This window comes from Leucopleurus acutus, assembly GCF_964270905.1.
Source record: "Leucopleurus acutus genome assembly, chromosome: 9".
Taxonomy (NCBI): Eukaryota; Metazoa; Chordata; class Mammalia; order Artiodactyla; family Delphinidae; genus Leucopleurus; species Leucopleurus acutus.
In genome coordinates, this window is record NC_139144.1 from 32,489,639 (window position 1) to 32,507,165 (window position 17,527).

Consider the following 17,527-nt stretch of genomic DNA (forward strand, 5'->3'; position numbering starts at 1 on the left):
TCATATATTGGGAGATCTTGAGGATTTCAGCTGAACAGATTCAAAATGGTCTTCTTTGTCCTATGGGGGAAAAAATATTAAGACAAAATCAACTCACTAAAATTCCAATAAGATCTTAGGAGCTTACATATCCAGAAACTAAGTTCTGAAATCATTTTAATCTACGTACCTGCCACTTGTAATTAGGATTTTACATTTAAAGGAGGGTGGCAGATATAAAACAGATAGCATGCCTACCCTGAAGGATGCCTTTTTTTTTAACTTTTTATTTTATATTGGAGTAGAGTTGATTAACAATGTTGTGTTAGTTTCAGGAGTACAGCAAAGTGATTCAGTTACACATATACATGTATCTGTTCTTTTTCAGACTCTTTTCTCATTGAGGTTGTTACATAATATTGAGCAGAGTTCCCCGTGCTATACAGTAGGTCCTTGTTGGTTATCCATTTTAAATACAGCAGTGTGTACATGTCAATCCCAAACAGATGTCCAGGGGATAAGACACACAATTCAAAACAGAAGCAAACACATGACTGCAACAGATACCAAAAGATGAAGCTGTGATTCTTGTGAAGAAATCACTGAGACCCATGCAAGGGGGATATTTGATCCGGGTGCTGAAATAGATGACCTATCCATGCAAACTGTAGACAGTAAACTAAATATTCTCAAGATAACACAGGGTAAATAATAAGAAAAAAGGAGAGCAGAAATAAAGATTACACCAATAAGACACAAGATCATTTGGGTCCACCGATATGTTGGAGGAAAATCTTTGGGAATCATGCCTACTAAAGATATTAAAAAGAAGTCATCTAGGATAATAAATCAAAAATTTAATGCAAATATATCATTGCTGGCATTTGTTATATAATACATTCAAAATGCAGCCTGTTAAGATAAATTATTCTTCTTTAATGGGGAAAAAGACAAATAAGAGGTGAGGTTTCTCCCAATGTTTTCATGGTTAGACAAAGCTTTCCGAAGGCTATTGGAATGGGGTGGGGGAACTATGCTGTTGAAGAGAATAAAGATGAACAGAACTAGGGTTATTTTAAAAATAAAAGAAATATGAGGCAGATCAGTCCTGGGTGCACATGGATGTGTCTCTAAAGCAGAGAAGTGAAATGAGAAAACAACAGGAAATAGAGATTGAGTATCTGTCAGGAAGAATGAGGTTGCTGTTGTGTCTTCTCTCATTTGAGTGGAGAAATCAGAGACTTCAGATCAATTTAAGGCCACATGGTCAGGATTACAGAAAAAAAATCATAGCATGAACACCAGCATATCCCATGTCCCTGCCTCTACCGAGACGACAAGCCCCTGGGAGAGCAGCCTGCAGATCGCAGCGCCCTAACCCACCGGCTCTGGGAGATCCTGCCTGAAGTCTCATGTTCACCAGCCTTAATTTCCTAGGAATAACCATCGATAATTCAAGTATTTATTAGGCACCCACGTGTTACAGGAACAGGACTAGACTTTATGGGATACAAAACGTCTGCTCTCAAGGAGCTCACAGTGTATTACAGGAAAGAGTGTTAGAGTATCAGCCATGAACTGTAAGAGAAAGCTGAGCTTTCTGTGGCCCTGCCTTGAGAAGATTTGATTCAACTTGTTCTTCAGGAAGGGCAGGCAGAGACCTGTTGCTTATCCTCAAGGTAATATTTCAAGTGAAACACTGAAAACAGTCATGCTATTAGGGCTTCACAGGGCTTTCGTTACCATCTCCTCTGTGTTCTATGTTCACATGGGAATTTGCTCCTCTGGCTGATGTGGTGGGATATATACCCATGCACGTGCGTGCGTGCGTGCGTGCGTGTGTGTGTGTGTGTGTGTGTGTGTGTGTGTGTGTAGTTAACACTACTGACTGGGACTTCCTAACAGCAGGAATTGTATCTTGTTCACTTTTTAATTCCCATAATATGACCCAAGGCCTAGCACATGGTTGGCTGTCAATCAGTGGTTGTGAAAATGTACCGAAACACCACCATGCAGAAGGAAAAAACCTGGATTGGAACTCAGAATATGTGGTTTCTAATTCCCATCTCACCCACTCTTGGACAAATACGTGAACCTCTCTAGGTTTCAGTTTACTCATGCATTAAATAAAGATGCCATGTAAAATGATCTTTTTAAGCTCTAAATTCAAGAATCTACTCAAAATCCAACTTCTCCCAGAAGCTTCTCCTTAGCTTGTCACTACCCACCTAACTGTACTCTGTTCTCTTCTGTACTCCAAGAGACCCTACTCAATACTCTTGTCATACCGGATTATCCTGTGTACGTGGGTTGTGTGTGTGCATGAATGTGTGTGTTTGATGTGCATATGTCTTCCATCAATAAACTAGTCTCTGAGATTAACTGTGTCTAATATGACATCTCACCAAAACCCGGTGGATAGTATCCCATAAATGACTGTGACATGAACAAAAGGAAAAAAAATCAACTGAAGATATTTTTTAATTGTTAAGAAAAGTCAAGTGAAGTAAATCTATAAATGAAACCCCACAAATCCAGTGCATAAGGAAATACCAAAGAAGTATGGCCTTTAGAACATGAATAAGGATATATATAAGACAAAGTAAACCTTACTTGACACAGTAGTTAAGAAATTTATAAAGTTTTTGCTCCATAAAATCATATGTAACATTTTTAAAAGTGGGACACACATAAAAACAATTTTTAAATAAAAAGTAAAAAAAATTTTTAAAGTGGGACACGATAAAACTTGTACAATGGCATTCATAGCAGCTTCATTCAGTCAAACACTGGAAATAGCACAAGGGTCCTTCAAAAGGAGAACAGATGAACAAACGTGGCAAATCCATACAACAGAATACTCCTCCACAGGCAGCAATCTGCCATGGATAAACACAACAAGGTGGAAGAACCTCAAAAAGATTTGTCTGAGTGGAAGAAAACTTACACAAAAACTTCACTCTCTGGCATTACGATTATGTGAAGTTGTGAAACAGGCAAAACTAATCTATAGTTTTAAAAGATCATCACATTAGCTTCCCCTGGAGGATGGGGACTGAGTATACACATAAGGACATGAGTTCACTTTCAGACATCAGACTACTGTTCTATATCTTCACAGGATTTAGGTTTACACAGGTATATTCATTTCTCAAATTTCATCACATCGTGTATTTGTGAAATATACATTTCATTCTGTGTAAACATTTTGCCTTTACAAAAAACTTAAAATATTGAATTCTCTCACCAATTATATGTAAACTGAAGTGTTTAGGCATCAAATGTATTGAAGTCTGAAACTCACTTTGAAACACATCAAAAAAAAAAGAAGATAGATCAATAAATGGATAGAGGGATGGAGAGATATGTAATAAAGAGTAAGATTTACGTGGTGGATATATGGTTGTACCACTGCACAATCCCTTCAACTTTTCTGTAATTCTTCAAATTTTCATCTTAAAAAATGAAAACAGAATCATTACATTGACTAAAATTGCTATTCGAAATAAAATGTGGCACACTGGGGGCTTCCCTGGTGGCGCAGGGGTTGAGAGTCCGCCTGCCGATGCAGGGGACGCGGGTTCGTGCCCTGGTCCGGGAAGATCCCACATGCCGCGGAGCGGCTGGGCCCGTGAGCCACGGCCGCTGAGCCTGCGCGTCCGGAGCCTGTGCTCCGCAACGGGAGAGGCCCCAACGGTGAGAGGCCAGCGTACCGCAAAAAAAAAAAAACAATGGAAACAGCGGGGCCATCCTAGGGCTCAATGCTGCTGGCACTCTATCCTGCCAACTTCAGATCCACCCAAAGATGCAGTAAAAGGTCTCAGAGGTTTTGCAGCAGGTCCTCACCACAGTTACAGAGCCATGGCTTCCTCTGGGGGCTCTTTCTGAGATGAATTCCCATAGGAAAACTTAGTGAGGCAGTGACTACTGCTGGGGCTCTTGCTGCCCCAGGTTGGGTTTATGAGGTGGAAGATGGTCACTAGAGAATGAGAAACTGACCCCAAAACATCTAGATAAGTTAGTATGGTCAGGCTCACCCGGGAAATGTCCCTTATCCTTTATACTTAAACCAGGCATTAACTTAAATATGACGATGGAGCAAGAAACGAGGTGAATTCCCTTTTAAAAAGACTCCAGTACGTGAGTCAAGCCCAAATCTACAAGAGAACATAAGACCTGCAGCCTTCAGCACAGTCAATCTGGCTGTGACTTCTGAGTCAAAAGGTCCCCAAAGGTGGAACAGATGATGTGAGGAATGATGCCCTTGCCGTTCAACACAGAACTCTGAATGCACCCAAAACACTGGCAGTCTGGTTGGCTTGTGAGCAGCTGCTGGAAAACAACAGCAAATGCAAAGCCCTGCTGCTGTCACAGAGACCCCCCTTCCCTCTTCACCTTTAACCCTTCCCTCCCCAACTATGCTGACTTTGCTGCCTTAAGGAGAAAGAGGATTAGGGGAAGGACCAAGTTTTCCTGTCACCAAGAGTGACTGCAGACCATACACACCCATCTGAGACTGCAAGGGAGCCCGGGGAAGGGGAGGGACTCAAACATTTCTGACTCTGCTTGTTGCAGGCACCGCAGTCACCGTCCTACCTGAACGTGTGAGAGGAAAAGGGCCTGAAAATTCAACTAATGGGGTTCAAGCTAGGTTCGCAGTGGGGGAGGGAAAATAACGTGACCTTGTGTGAAGGGTTCTGCGTCCCCATTCCAGATGCTGGTGCTGCGTTACATCTGAATCCACAGTAGGAATTGCTGGTATGTGCTTGTTCTCCCTCATCTCATAGGCAGCAGAGGACGATCCCCTGGCCAAGAGCAGCCACGTGAAGGGAAGGGCTGCTCGGATACTTACCCCAAGCGTTGCCAACTCGTCTGCCGTGTGCAACAGACGTGTGAGGCAGAAGGGCACACAAGCTCCTCTACCTTCTGATGCCTAAAGAAGGTACAGATGCCTATACATGATGTCCTGTTGGTGTCAAGTCAGACGTCTCAGTCTCAACAGCCTTGCCTGTGTTATCAGACCTGCCAGCAGAGACGGCTGATAAACCCTCACGAAATTCAGGGAGCTGCCGACTAAGTAAAGATTCTTGAGACTAGGTGGGCAGATGTGCAATGCTTTACCTTCCAGTCGAGAAAAAACAGCCCAGCACCTTACTGCACTCTGCTGTTGGACACAGTATGGTATCACTCGAGTAGTCTACTTGCTCTGTCATATCAGCTAATCCACAAAATAGTATCTTCTGAGTTAGGCCCAAGCCAACAGGCTATATTATCAACTGCCCAGCAAGGTGAGTAATGCTCTCTACCTGTGGCCTCACAGCCCTAATGACCGCTTTATGATACAATTCTTTGCGATTAATGATTTTGTCAATTGGAGACTGTGGCAGTGGGAAGCAGCCTTCCCCCCGAGGCATCCTTTGGGGTTTTAGACTCATCGCCTTGATGTGCCCACCATGTACATATAGCCCTTTTGAAAAAGCAGCTGTTAGCTTGTTACTGAGCTCTTGTCAAAACTGAATGCCATAACCACACACACTTTGGGACTCTACAGCCTGACAGTCCCACTCTTGGTAGGTCAACAAGGTGGGAAGCGTCCAGGAAGTCTCACTTATCAAATATGAATGGTATAGTCAGGAATACAACTGGTCTGACCCAGCAACATCTCAGCCTCACATGCAAATATGGCAGCAGACTCTTTGAGAGAAAGGTTATCCCCTACTCCTCTGCCCCAAATGAAGCCACTGGCTCTGTGGGGTCCTGGGTTCACCGGAGTTCTACTTCATGCCTGGGCCTGGTTCACTGATGTTTTCGTTGAGCTGAAACCCAATGGGGTCCGCCACCTGCTGCAGCTGTCCCATCTCAGCACAAGTATGAGTAACTGAAAACCAACAAGATTGCTTGGCTCAGTGGCCAGAACCCAAAGCCCCTCTCACAGCTGTGGCCAATACTTCTTCTGATAAACCCTGTCATATTTCTACTTACTCTTGAGCTATTGCCAAGATTTAATAGCCATTGTCAACGAACTATTTGGTCTGCCATTTGGAAAACCACTTACTCTTCACCTCTCTTTGGGGCAACAAATCTGGAAACAAATCTTAGCTGTTGATCGAATCATCTGGGTCACTTAGGTAGATGCCCATCCTCTGAAAAGACCAGACAGAGTTAAGCACCTTATAGAGACTGCACCAGACAGATTGCCACAAACTCTACACAGCATTTGAATCCTGTCCAGCATGGCAATAAATCTGCCTTCACAGACTGAGCTCAAAGTGAAGGACTCTATTTTCCTGACGCAGAGGTTACCACAGCAGGCAAGACTTGGGAGTCATACCAAGAGCTGACCAATATTTCCCTGACAATTGATTAAATCAGACCTTTGATCACCGCTTGGGGCTATTGGTGGTGCCTCATCACTGCTGACACCCATTCGGGTCACGGTGTTGCTGTTCCAGAGTGACTGGCCAACTCCAGTGACACCACCGTGGTCCTTGAAAAACATCTGTTTAATGTTTATGGTTTTATGGACCATTTGCAGCCTAACAGTGGTGTCCCTTTTTTTTTTTTTTTTTTTTTTTAAATCACAAAAGCTACCAGAAAAATGGACTGGGAGTAGAGGTATTCAGTGGACCTTCCACACTTCCTACCATTGAAAGGGATCATTGATCATCGGAATAGCCTTCTCAAAAACTGACTCAAAAAGATTTCTGCCTCTATCTCCCTCACCTCCTCCTGGTCCACACATCTTAGTAAGGCAGTTCAGTTACTAAATATGGCTATTTCCAGAAAAGGATTAAGAGATTATCTCCTCTTGGCTGCTTCATGGATAATTTTTAGTAAAAATATATAATAAGTAAGAATATATCAATACAACCTACATAAGATTATATACCCATATGAAAACCCAGGATTCTGCCCCGACCACTACTGGCATGATGGGTCCTTATTTAACCCAACAGCAACCCCCAGGACGTCTGGTGGTAGCCCTGCCAGAGGGAGCCTAGAAGATTCAAATATAATTCTGGTTTAGCCGCCTGTATTGTTTTGTTGGACTGTCGTGATCCTAGATCAAAAGCATAATAACTACTTGGTTGACTACACAGCTCATTAAGACGCGTACCATCCCACACGGGCAAAGGTAGAAAACACACTAGGTCGCCACACGCATTTTTAAAAGCCCTTGACCTTCTTGCACCTGAATGTTTGGCAGCACAGAACTCCAGTAGGGTATGAGTAGAAATAAGGTGGGGCTTTAGCTACGGAAATGGGACAAACTGATCTGTACCAGTGGGAGATCAACAGTGCAGTCTGATAATAAGGCACCTAGGAAGGAGGTACCTTAGGCCCTGAGAGGTGCAAAGGATGAAGGGATACTAACGATTGTTTTTCAAAGCCACCCTGTCACCTTCCTATGAAGGAAAACACCTTAGTGTTCCTCTCTCAAACTGTTGCAAGTGCCTTAAATTTAACTTGACTACTGGGTCTACCAAATCCACCAGATGCTCAAACCACAATCTGGTTGCCATTCCCCTTAGGCTTACTGAAAATTCTATCAGAAACAGCAGGGATGATGCCAGCTTCTGCCCCCAACAACGATCAACACGTCCATTCCCCATCACTCAATCATTCCATGGAGCGGACGGATACCACCCAGTCTGCGGCATGGACAAACAGGAAAAGCTGGACAAACCGCCCTCAAGCAGTCTCTCCAAAGACAAAGAAGAGACACAATTGTTTGACATGAATCGGGAACGCTAAGGTTTACAAGCCAGCAAGGAGGTCGCAGGCACCATCAACCAGTGCTGCCTAACTAAATAGGTCCCACTTGGTGTCCCTAACAACTGTAAATAATACTTTCCTTCCAGAGGCCCCATGTGTACCTCTAGGACTGTACTTTTTGTATAGAACCAGATGTTAACTTCTCTCCTAAAAACAGCACGGCTTGTACTTGTATTCTAGGAGTGGTCATAAGCGGTCATAATTCAACTGTTTATGAAAACATCCTCGATAGATCACTTAGTCCTTAGACAACTGCAAGGCTCTTTTCAGTATCAGGCTACCCTTGGTTCCTCAGAAGGGGTTCCTGGAGGGATAACTGACTTGTTATTCACACTCACCCCATGGGTAGTTATTCAATTAGCAAAGATGGAACGTAAAAAAGAATGAAATAATGCCACCTGTAGCAACATGGATGGAAATAAAGATTACATTACTAAATGAAGTCAGTCATAAAGAAAAAGACAAATGCCATATGATATCACTTATGTGGAATTCAAAATATGACACAAATGAACTTACCTACGAAACAGAAACAGACTCACAGACATAGAGAACAGACTTGTGGTTACCAAGGGGGAGGGGGAGTGGGGGAGGGACAGATTGGGAATTTGAGATTAGGAGATGCAAACTGTTACACTGATATATAGGATGAATAAACAATAAGGTCCTACTGTATAGCACAGGGAACTATACTCAATATTCTGTGATAAACCACAACGGAAAAGAATATAAAAAAGAATACATATATGTATAACGGAATCACTCTGCTGCACACAGAAATTAACACAACATTGTAAATCAACTGTACTTCAATACATTTTTTTAGAAGAAAGAAAAGGCAGTACAAAATTTGTTTCTGACTCTAGCTGAAGTAATCCATGACACCACTTCAGCCTTTGAAGGCATTCAGGTCAACATCAACCCACTGGCCATACATTGCTATGGACAATATAACTGCCTTATTCTTCCTCCCTGAGGGCCAAGACACGATCTGTACAGTCACTAAAATTCTTTGTGCCTGGACTGTCTTGTTGGATTGCCATCTTCCTAGACCAAAAGGACAATGACCACCTGGTGGAGGACACTGCTCACCAAGTTCCCCTACCATGGCCCAGGCAGACGAAAGTGGGAGATGTATAGGGTCTTTGTAAATTGTTGAAAATATCCTTAACCCTCTTCCATCTGAATCTTATGGAGGAAAGATCTCAGTGCCAGTGGAAAGGTCTCAGGCTGAGTGGAAAGGTCAATACAGGGACCTAAAAAGAAAGCCACCTCTTTCTAAGGTGGACCCTGATGACTTACGGCATTTGTTTGGTTAGTTGAGTCTGGAACCCTGGTATGATCCAGGTTAATAATACAGGCTGGCCTCGTCTTGCTGTTCGGTGTCTTGTTGGGAGTAGCTCTATTTTTTAAGTGCTATAGGAAGCAAACTGACCAGATTTGATTCCAGCCTCAGCCAGTCAGATTAATCAGAGTGAACAGTGCAATGGTGTACTAATGGGAAAGTTGCCGGAAGCCAAGATAGTGTAGGAAGGAGGTTTGGATCTGTTGGGAGACAACTCCCCAGTGGTTCTCTTGCATTTCTGCCTGTCTTATGAGTGACACACTGACTTCCCTTTTTTCCAGACTACCTTTTCAAAGGACCTAACCCTAACTCTAACCCTAACCCTAACCCTAACCCTAACCCTAACCCTAACCCTAACCCTTGCATTTCAACCCTTGTATAGAAAGCAGCCTTTGAAAATAAAGATATTGTGTCCTTCCGTAGCAAAGGGCGGGCTTGCTTACAGTCTTAGAAATAGTATTTCCCTCTTGAGCAATGAACACGCATGCTACCTGTCCAGTACGATAACAACACTATCTCCCTTTGGAAGCAAGGACAGAGATGCTTGCTGTCCTTTCTAAAAGATTCAGGTTCCCAAAGCTTAAGGTTCCTTTCCTGTAAGGCACTGTGTGTACAAGCGTCATCTGCAGGACGTGGGGCTCTGCAACTCGTATAAATGCTGATGTTTCGGCTAGTGCTTCTGCTGTGAGTGTTCAACTGTCCTTTGTCTGTGATCAGAAGTCCCATGTCTTCTAAAGTATCCATGAAACCATGGAAGGCTCAGGTGTTAGCTTGCAAGGAGGGTAAAATGTCAGCTCTTGACAATCTCTGTACATTCACTGTCCCACAGCAATAGTATCCTCCCTAAACTACCATATTAAGAAAAATCAAAGAACCATTAGTATAAGGGGAATAGGGCTTATTTGTTTTATTTTTAAATGATCCCCTATGATATAGTTATGTGCCTAAATTAGGAAACGCTTACTAAGACACTCTCAATAAATGCAATCTTTCACCACAGGTCCTTCCTGCTGAAAATCCTTTGAAATGGGTTTTCTTTCTGGTTTCATTCTGTCTTTATTCCTGCATAGGTAAACTGGTAATGTTTCATCTTTTAAGTCAATGGTGAAGAATGTCAATAAAATGTGTTTACAAATAATACTTAGGGCTTCATGCTATCTGTTTGGATACAGTGATCATTTCAAAGCCGACAGATGGGATGGCATCTGATAAGTAATATCTCAACATTTTATATAACTTTTATCTCCTGTGTGTGAAAAAATCTTGTGGTAAAATTAAAAATATAAAATGAGATCTTTTATTTATCTAAAACGTTTGTTTTTTAATACTATAATACATAATCTTTGTGCAAATTCAAATATTATAAAACTGCATTACTTCAAAGACTAAAGACGCCCATTTATTCAAAATTCTCCAAAAGCAGCTATCATTAGTAGTTTCCTACTCAAATACTAATATAAATGTATATTTAATAGAAATGCAATAGTCTATGTGTTGTTTTCGCTTCATTTACCCTGGACCCACTGACATATCAGTACACACAGACATCTCAATCTTTAACATCTGCAGAGTTGCACAGCATCCCACTACTTTGATATACGGAAACTTCTTATCTAAGTCCTTACTGATGGTGTTTAACGTTGTTTCTACCTGGTTAGCCAACAAAAACAATGCTGCAGTGATTATTCTTGTATTTACAGCCTTCTGTACTTCCAAGAGTATTTCTACTGGATAAATACCCACCCTGAATGACAGGGTTTGCACGACTGCTACTGTTAGGTTAAGATGGCCCCTTTATTTATAAATACACAGAAATACCAGGTTAAAATTCTGCTCTCACCTTTGTTGCCAAGGATTTGAGTTTTCCCAGTAGCGACTGTTTATTGGAATATACAACTTCCTCTTCATTGTCTTCTCCTTCCATGATAGCACAGCTGTCTGCAGCTGGGAGTTCACACTCTTTTGAGTTTGTCGTCATTACTAATTTGGAATATTTGTACTCCAGTCTAAGTAGTGGCAAATAAATAAATAGATAAAGTGGCTGTTTAATATAAATTAATACTTATTTGGGGTGGTCATACACCAGCTAATTAAATCGTCGTGGAGTACAGCTGCTCCACCAACATAGTCCCTTCACCCATAGCCATAACACTATGTGTTCTCATTAATCTACCGTCTACACACCAATCGTTTCCAGAATTTCAGAGAAACAGTGCAATACAGTTAACGCTATCATACTTATTTTACAGTGATTCAAGTGTCCAATTATGAAAAACTTTTGAAAAACAAAGAGAAAATTAGAGGTCTGAATGCAGTTTTTTCATTTATAAGTATTTGGGAACTAATTTACTATGCAGTTTTCCAAAGTTTAGTTTGTAGGATGAGAATATTATACAGGCAAGTGATTTGGTCTTTATTATTTCTCCCTATCACTCATTCCTTTCTACTCCCCACCCCAGATATTACAACTGTGCCTAGATAATACAGTAGAGAACTTTCACAGCCCAACTGACATGTAACTCATTTTAAAAGAGCCAAATCATATAATGTATCAATATACAATTGGAAGTTACACTCAGTACTCAACTTCAGATTCTGAAAGTCCTGGAGTATACACTTAGTCTGTTTCTTTGCAAATATCTGCCCATAAGAAATTGAAAGAGAAAAGATGAGGCAAGAAGGCAGCATGATGTCATGAAAAGAAAAACAGACACACAGAGAAAATCTGCCTTCCTTTCTGAGCTCTGCTCCCATCTACCTGAGTAGCCAGGATCCTCTGTTCCTTGTTTTAGAAAAACAACGGATCTAATTCAATCACCTCTAATGTTCTCTGATCTCTCTGTTATCAGAACAACAGTCATTTCCATTTGCTTTCTTAAAGGCCTTTCTTATAACTCCTTCACTACGAGAAATGGCTTGTGTCTCTGAGAGAAACTGTTGGATATAATGATTAACTCTAAAAGATTCGCAACAAAAGAGATTTCTCAGTTCTTATACAGAGGTTACTTACTTCTGATTCTTTTTCCAGAAGTAGCAAGTTAGAGCCACCAGCAAAACAGCTGCAAAAGCTCCCACACCTGCTCCCACTTTTAGCCAAAAGTCAACTGTTTCGCAGGTTGACAACTTTTTCTCAGGCAAAGAAATTCCTTTAATGCACCACTTAGGTTCATTCCACACGTATAAGGTTTCCTTTGAAAAAATGACATAAGAAATGAGATTTAGAAGGAGAAGCGTTTTGCTAACCGTTATTCACAGTAGGCAGAGAGGATTATTCGGCTTTCATCTAACCAAAGCTCCAAAAAGAGAGGAAAGGGATATAGAAGAGAGAGAATAAGGAAACGATGAATGAAAATGTAACAAGACCATGAATTGTCAGATCAGAAGGCTTGCTTCAAGCTGAGGAGGTTGAATGAAAAGGACTCCATCTGGATATATCATTGGAGCTATTTTCTTCAAATTTCTGATGAGTCCTGACTTCTTAAATCATGTTTTTAAATGAAAGCTTAGATTGTTTCATATAACTGACTGGAACGGGTTTCACCCACCCATCACGTAGGTCCATTTCCCCAAAAAGCCTCTCCGCTGAGTGAAAGAGCAGAGACCGGACCCAGGACATGTAAGTGCAGCATGACCGGCAGGCTTGGGTGTGGGGCAGGCACACAGACTGCACGCCCCGCTTCCCCTGGCCAGAATAAGGAGGGTGTTATTCTGGGTCATCACTACCCACGTGAGGGACTTACTCTCGTCCTCCCAAAGCAGATGACCCAATTTTGTTAGGGCAATGTTTTCAAACTGCTCCCTGCAATCAACTAGTAAATAGTAAAATCAATATACTGGGTCTCAACCTGCAATTTTTTTTAAATAAACAAATAAGACAGATTAGAAACAAAAATCAGAGTATAGTGCATGGTTCCTTATGTATTTCAACATACACAATGACAGGTAGCAATGTGCATGATGATTATATCCAGTGACATTAAATGACACAAGGCATTACATTTTTTGCTCATCGTGCCGCCCGAAATTTTCTGGTGAATGACAGTCATTTATCAACACCCTAACGGAAGCCTAACACCATAACGTTTAATGTCACACACATGCACACACTTTTACAGTGGGTCCTGAAGTGAACGATGTGCAGGAGATTCCCATTACTCTGAGGAAAAATTTCAACCAAGTTTTGGATAAGAACTTTTTAGAAAGGACATTAGTAATTGAAAAAAATTTTAGTGTAACATTTTCATGAAACTTAGTGAGAATAAATTATTTTTAAAATGGCTCGCATGATTTTTATAAGAAAGATGAGGAATGAGGAGGCATGAGCAAGTTGAACTGCTGCCTCTTCATCTGACGGTCATTCCAACAAGAAAAATAGACTATGAAAGGGTTTATATGGTTGTATCATATATGCCACACCCAATGCAAATGGCAAGCTCTAATGGCCAAGGACAGTCTTCTAAACAAACCATTAAAACTTCATAATTAAAAAGATACATACTTATAAGCCCAGAATTGTTAACTTTTCCATAAGCTCCTCAAATTGTTAAAGAAAAAATAACTCAAGCTGTTGGCAGAATTTCTTAGTCATTCTGTAACTTAGCCATTCTCTGAATCTCTTAGTCGTTCTATTAATTAGGAAGATTTATCCCTTCATTAGGCCATGTCATTGGGAAACAAGAAAATGGCTGACACTGCGGCTGAAAAATTTCTTCTTCCAGCATGTAGGGATATTTTGCGAACAGGGTGAGATCAATTTGTTGATAAATTTTAAAACTTACCTCTCAGTGATAACACAGTATCTCTTCAAATCGCTACTACTGTATAACATTTAGAAGTAATGCTTAGTACATACTTAGAACCTGGTATAGATTTTTGAGATCCATTTTGATAAGAGCTTGTATCACAAGTCATGTAGCCCTTTTAGTTTATACCAGCTGTATGTGGAGGACTTGTAGTGTGTAAATTTAACTTCACGTGCTTCTGGATTATATGTCTTTACAGAATTGGAAAAGCAGACTCTCAGTCAATATAAAGTGCAAAACTGTAAAGAATGAAGCAGGCAATAGGATGGAAATGCAGAATTATTAAAGCAATTAAAAGATACTCTTCGCAATATTTGGCAATCATTGTTTTTTCCTATCTTGAGGCTTTGGCATCCAAAGAAATCCACCCTTGTTCACCGACATAATGGAAACTGCAGTGAAAGTTGTCATTCGTATTGAAAGCTCACCAAAGAGCAGACTTTTCGAAATATATTATTCAGAGATTGGAGGTGAACATACCCACTTACTGCATCAAACCCATTTGTTCGTTCTTGCAATGGAATACACTAAGGAAGGACATTTCATATTGTACGGGTTGAAGCTCGCTCTCACCTGGCAAATATTTTCAAAATTGACATCTAAGTATTAACAGAAGGGCATATTTAACTGATTTTGGTATTTCTCAAAGTAGATTTGGAACTATGGGTGGGGTATGGGGGGAATTACATACCTCAACATGTCAAACACAACGAAGTGTTTCAAAAGGTATGATTCTTAAGGCAAAAACAGACATTTAAAAAGCATCACCTCGCAACTAACTGTTCCTAACATTCTTATAAGATGTTGAACTGAGGTTTTTCAATGAAGACAGTTTGAATGAGATAAAACTAGAGAAATTGTTGCCACCCCACTGTCTTAAACTTCTAATCACTACCTTCCAGAAGAGAAGTGTTAACGAACGTTTGGATAGAAGGTCATTTAGCTTTTCAAAACTCCTGACTTAAACTTGGTGGCCAAAGAAGGGAATGCACCTTTTATTTTTGATTTACTCTTAAAAAAAAGGATTGTAAGATAGTAAGTTTAGCATAATTTTAGAGAAAAGATAAAGATTAATTTCCACTGTAAAGCATAAAAAATGTATCAGTATTATTAGGAGGATTAAAAGGAAACCATTTTTTTTGTGAGGCTGGAATTTTTATCCTTGACCCCCTTAAAACTGTTGCAAAGAACCTGGCTCGACCGTGCCCTCGATGTGTGAGCAGTGTCGTATCTGTGGGCTCTGAGCCAGAATGAGCTATCTACAGGTAAGCACACTTAACTGAATTAAACATTTCCTAATTTTCTGATTAGTTTGTCTATTTGGAGACTTCTCTGTTTTGTATTAAAGTATTAACAAAAACATTTTATATTGTTATGCCTATACTTTATCATAAAATATGAAAATAAGTATTGTTCCATAAAACAATTTTATTTTTAGGCATATCTCTATGTGTCTGAGTTTGTGTTTGTGTACTAGGCTTCATGTACAATGTCTTTCTTACTACAGGTTCACTGTCATTCAAGTATGAAAAATACCAATGTAGAGAACAGCTCTCAATGTTTTTTTTATTCTTAAAGGTAGACACTACTGCTTCCAAATACGCTGAATGTATGGCTTTGGGTGGGGACATTCAGATTTTTTCTCCCTCTTCAACCCTCCAGCCTGCCAACTCTTAGCTCCTTAAGACTTTCCTGGAAAGAACAGCTCCCCTGTTCAATCCCCTTACCCAGTGAGCACCCTCGCATCGTTCCATGCTGACCCGAAAGTCAGTCCTATCCCATCTACTTTCTAGATCTCAGAAATCCCACTGGAATCTCTGATCCTCTGATGCCCATTCTCCAGTAGGGTCCCCACCACTGGTACTGATTTATCCTCTCATCTGTGCTTCTTCAATGTCATTTCAATGGCATTTGGAGAGAGTGAAGTGGTAAGTCATCTTCAAAGAGGTAAAGCTTGGGTTTTTATATGGTACTAGTCAAAGCTGGTGCAGGGAAGTGGGTACTCTCAAACACTATTAGTAGAAAAGCAAATTGATGCAAGCAAAGCAATTTAGTAACACGTATCAAGAACCTTAAAAATGTCCCATCTCCTCGAATCCAGTTAATCCCTTTCCAGTAATAAACTCTAAGGAAATAATCAAATGTCTAACAAAGATGTTCATTACAGACTTATTTACAAAAAGATGGTTTTCAATTTTTTCTTAAATGTCCGACAGGGGAATTATTAAATCCCAAATTGCATATATAATAGCACATTTTTCAATAACTAAAAGTCATGTTTTTTAAAAAAAATTTAATGACAAGGGAAGTGTATTAAAGGCATAATGGAAACAAAAAAATACAGAGCAGAGAATCCCAACTTTACTTTAAAAAACAAGTAAGCAAACGAAGGACTGCAGAGAAAATAGAGAGTAGGATCTGGATTTACATATATGTGGGAGGGGTGCACGTGAGAGTCACTCTTTCTGTATGCTTCTTGTGGAGAGTCAGTTATATCATCCTCATCTTAATTATACCAATAACTGCATTATATAAACCATATTTCGGTTTAATTATATCATTTCCTTATACTCTGGGTAAATATCCATAGTCTAGAGCTCCCTTGCTATAGTTCATTTTCCCCAATTCCAGTACACATCTTCAGCTAACTCAACATATGGGAGTCTAGGTATCAAACTTGATTTTAAATACATATTACTATCTCATTAAGTTAACTATAAGCTTCAGCCATGCTACTGAATCTCAGTTTCTATGGTGTAAGCAATGCTGGACTAAACAATTATATTTTCAATGACACAGTTCTGCTTAGATAGGTTTGCCTCTTACCTGAAATCCCCTCTTACAGGCACCCTCAATCTCATGGAAGTCATGCTCTGTGCACAGAGGGCAAGCTTCAGCACTCTCCCACAGGAAATAGAATGTACATCCGTCACAGGTACCTGCTGGACACTTGCTGAAATAAAACAGGAAAAACCACAAAACCAACAGCTTTTGTAACACCTTCAATTGAGTCCAATCAACATCTGAATGCATGCTGCATACACACTGGGAAGCAATGCATGGATGCTGAGGAAACACATGAAAAATAATCTAAAGGAGACAAAAACCACAACAAAATACCACTCTGTACCAACCAAGATGGTTAGAATCAAAACAACAGATATTAACAAGTGTTGTGAGGATGTGGGGAGATTGGAACCTTCACACACTGCTGATGGGAATATAAAACGGTACAGCATTGGGGGAATCTGGCAGTTCCACACACAATTAAACACAATGACCATACGATCCAGCAATTGCACTCCTAGGTAAATATCCAAGAGAAATGAAAATACTATGTCCATACAAAAAAACTTGTATATGAATGTTCATAACAGCATTATTCATAATATCCAAAAGGTGGAAACAACCCAAATGTCCACCAGCAGATGAATGGATGAACAAAATGTGGTATATCCGTACGATGAAATATTACTGAGCCATGAAAAGGAATGCAGTACTGATACATGCCCCAACTTGGATGAACTTCAAAAATATTATGCTCAGTGACTGAAGCCAACCAAAAATTCCACGTATTGTATGCTGTTATTCAGATGAAAGTCCATAACAGGGAACTAGATTTCAA

At 40.3% G+C, this 17,527-nt stretch overlaps 1 protein-coding gene across 1 annotated transcript in view; it reads right to left on the reverse strand.

Moving 5' to 3' along the window:
- The window catches only part of ELAPOR2 (endosome-lysosome associated apoptosis and autophagy regulator family member 2), a gene marked incomplete at its 3' end in the record, with an annotated part of 288,322 nt that continues 270,795 nt past the window's right edge, over window positions 1-17,527 (reverse strand). Inside the window, exons 23-26 of the mRNA XM_082846355.1 lie at window positions 16,729-16,855; window positions 12,111-12,289; window positions 10,941-11,106; window positions 1-60 (exon numbers count right to left, since the gene is read on the reverse strand). Of these exons, the coding sequence (XP_082702481.1) occupies window positions 1-60; window positions 10,941-11,106; window positions 12,111-12,289; window positions 16,729-16,855 (532 nt within the window). The remainder of the gene's footprint in view (window positions 61-10,940; window positions 11,107-12,110; window positions 12,290-16,728; window positions 16,856-17,527) is intronic.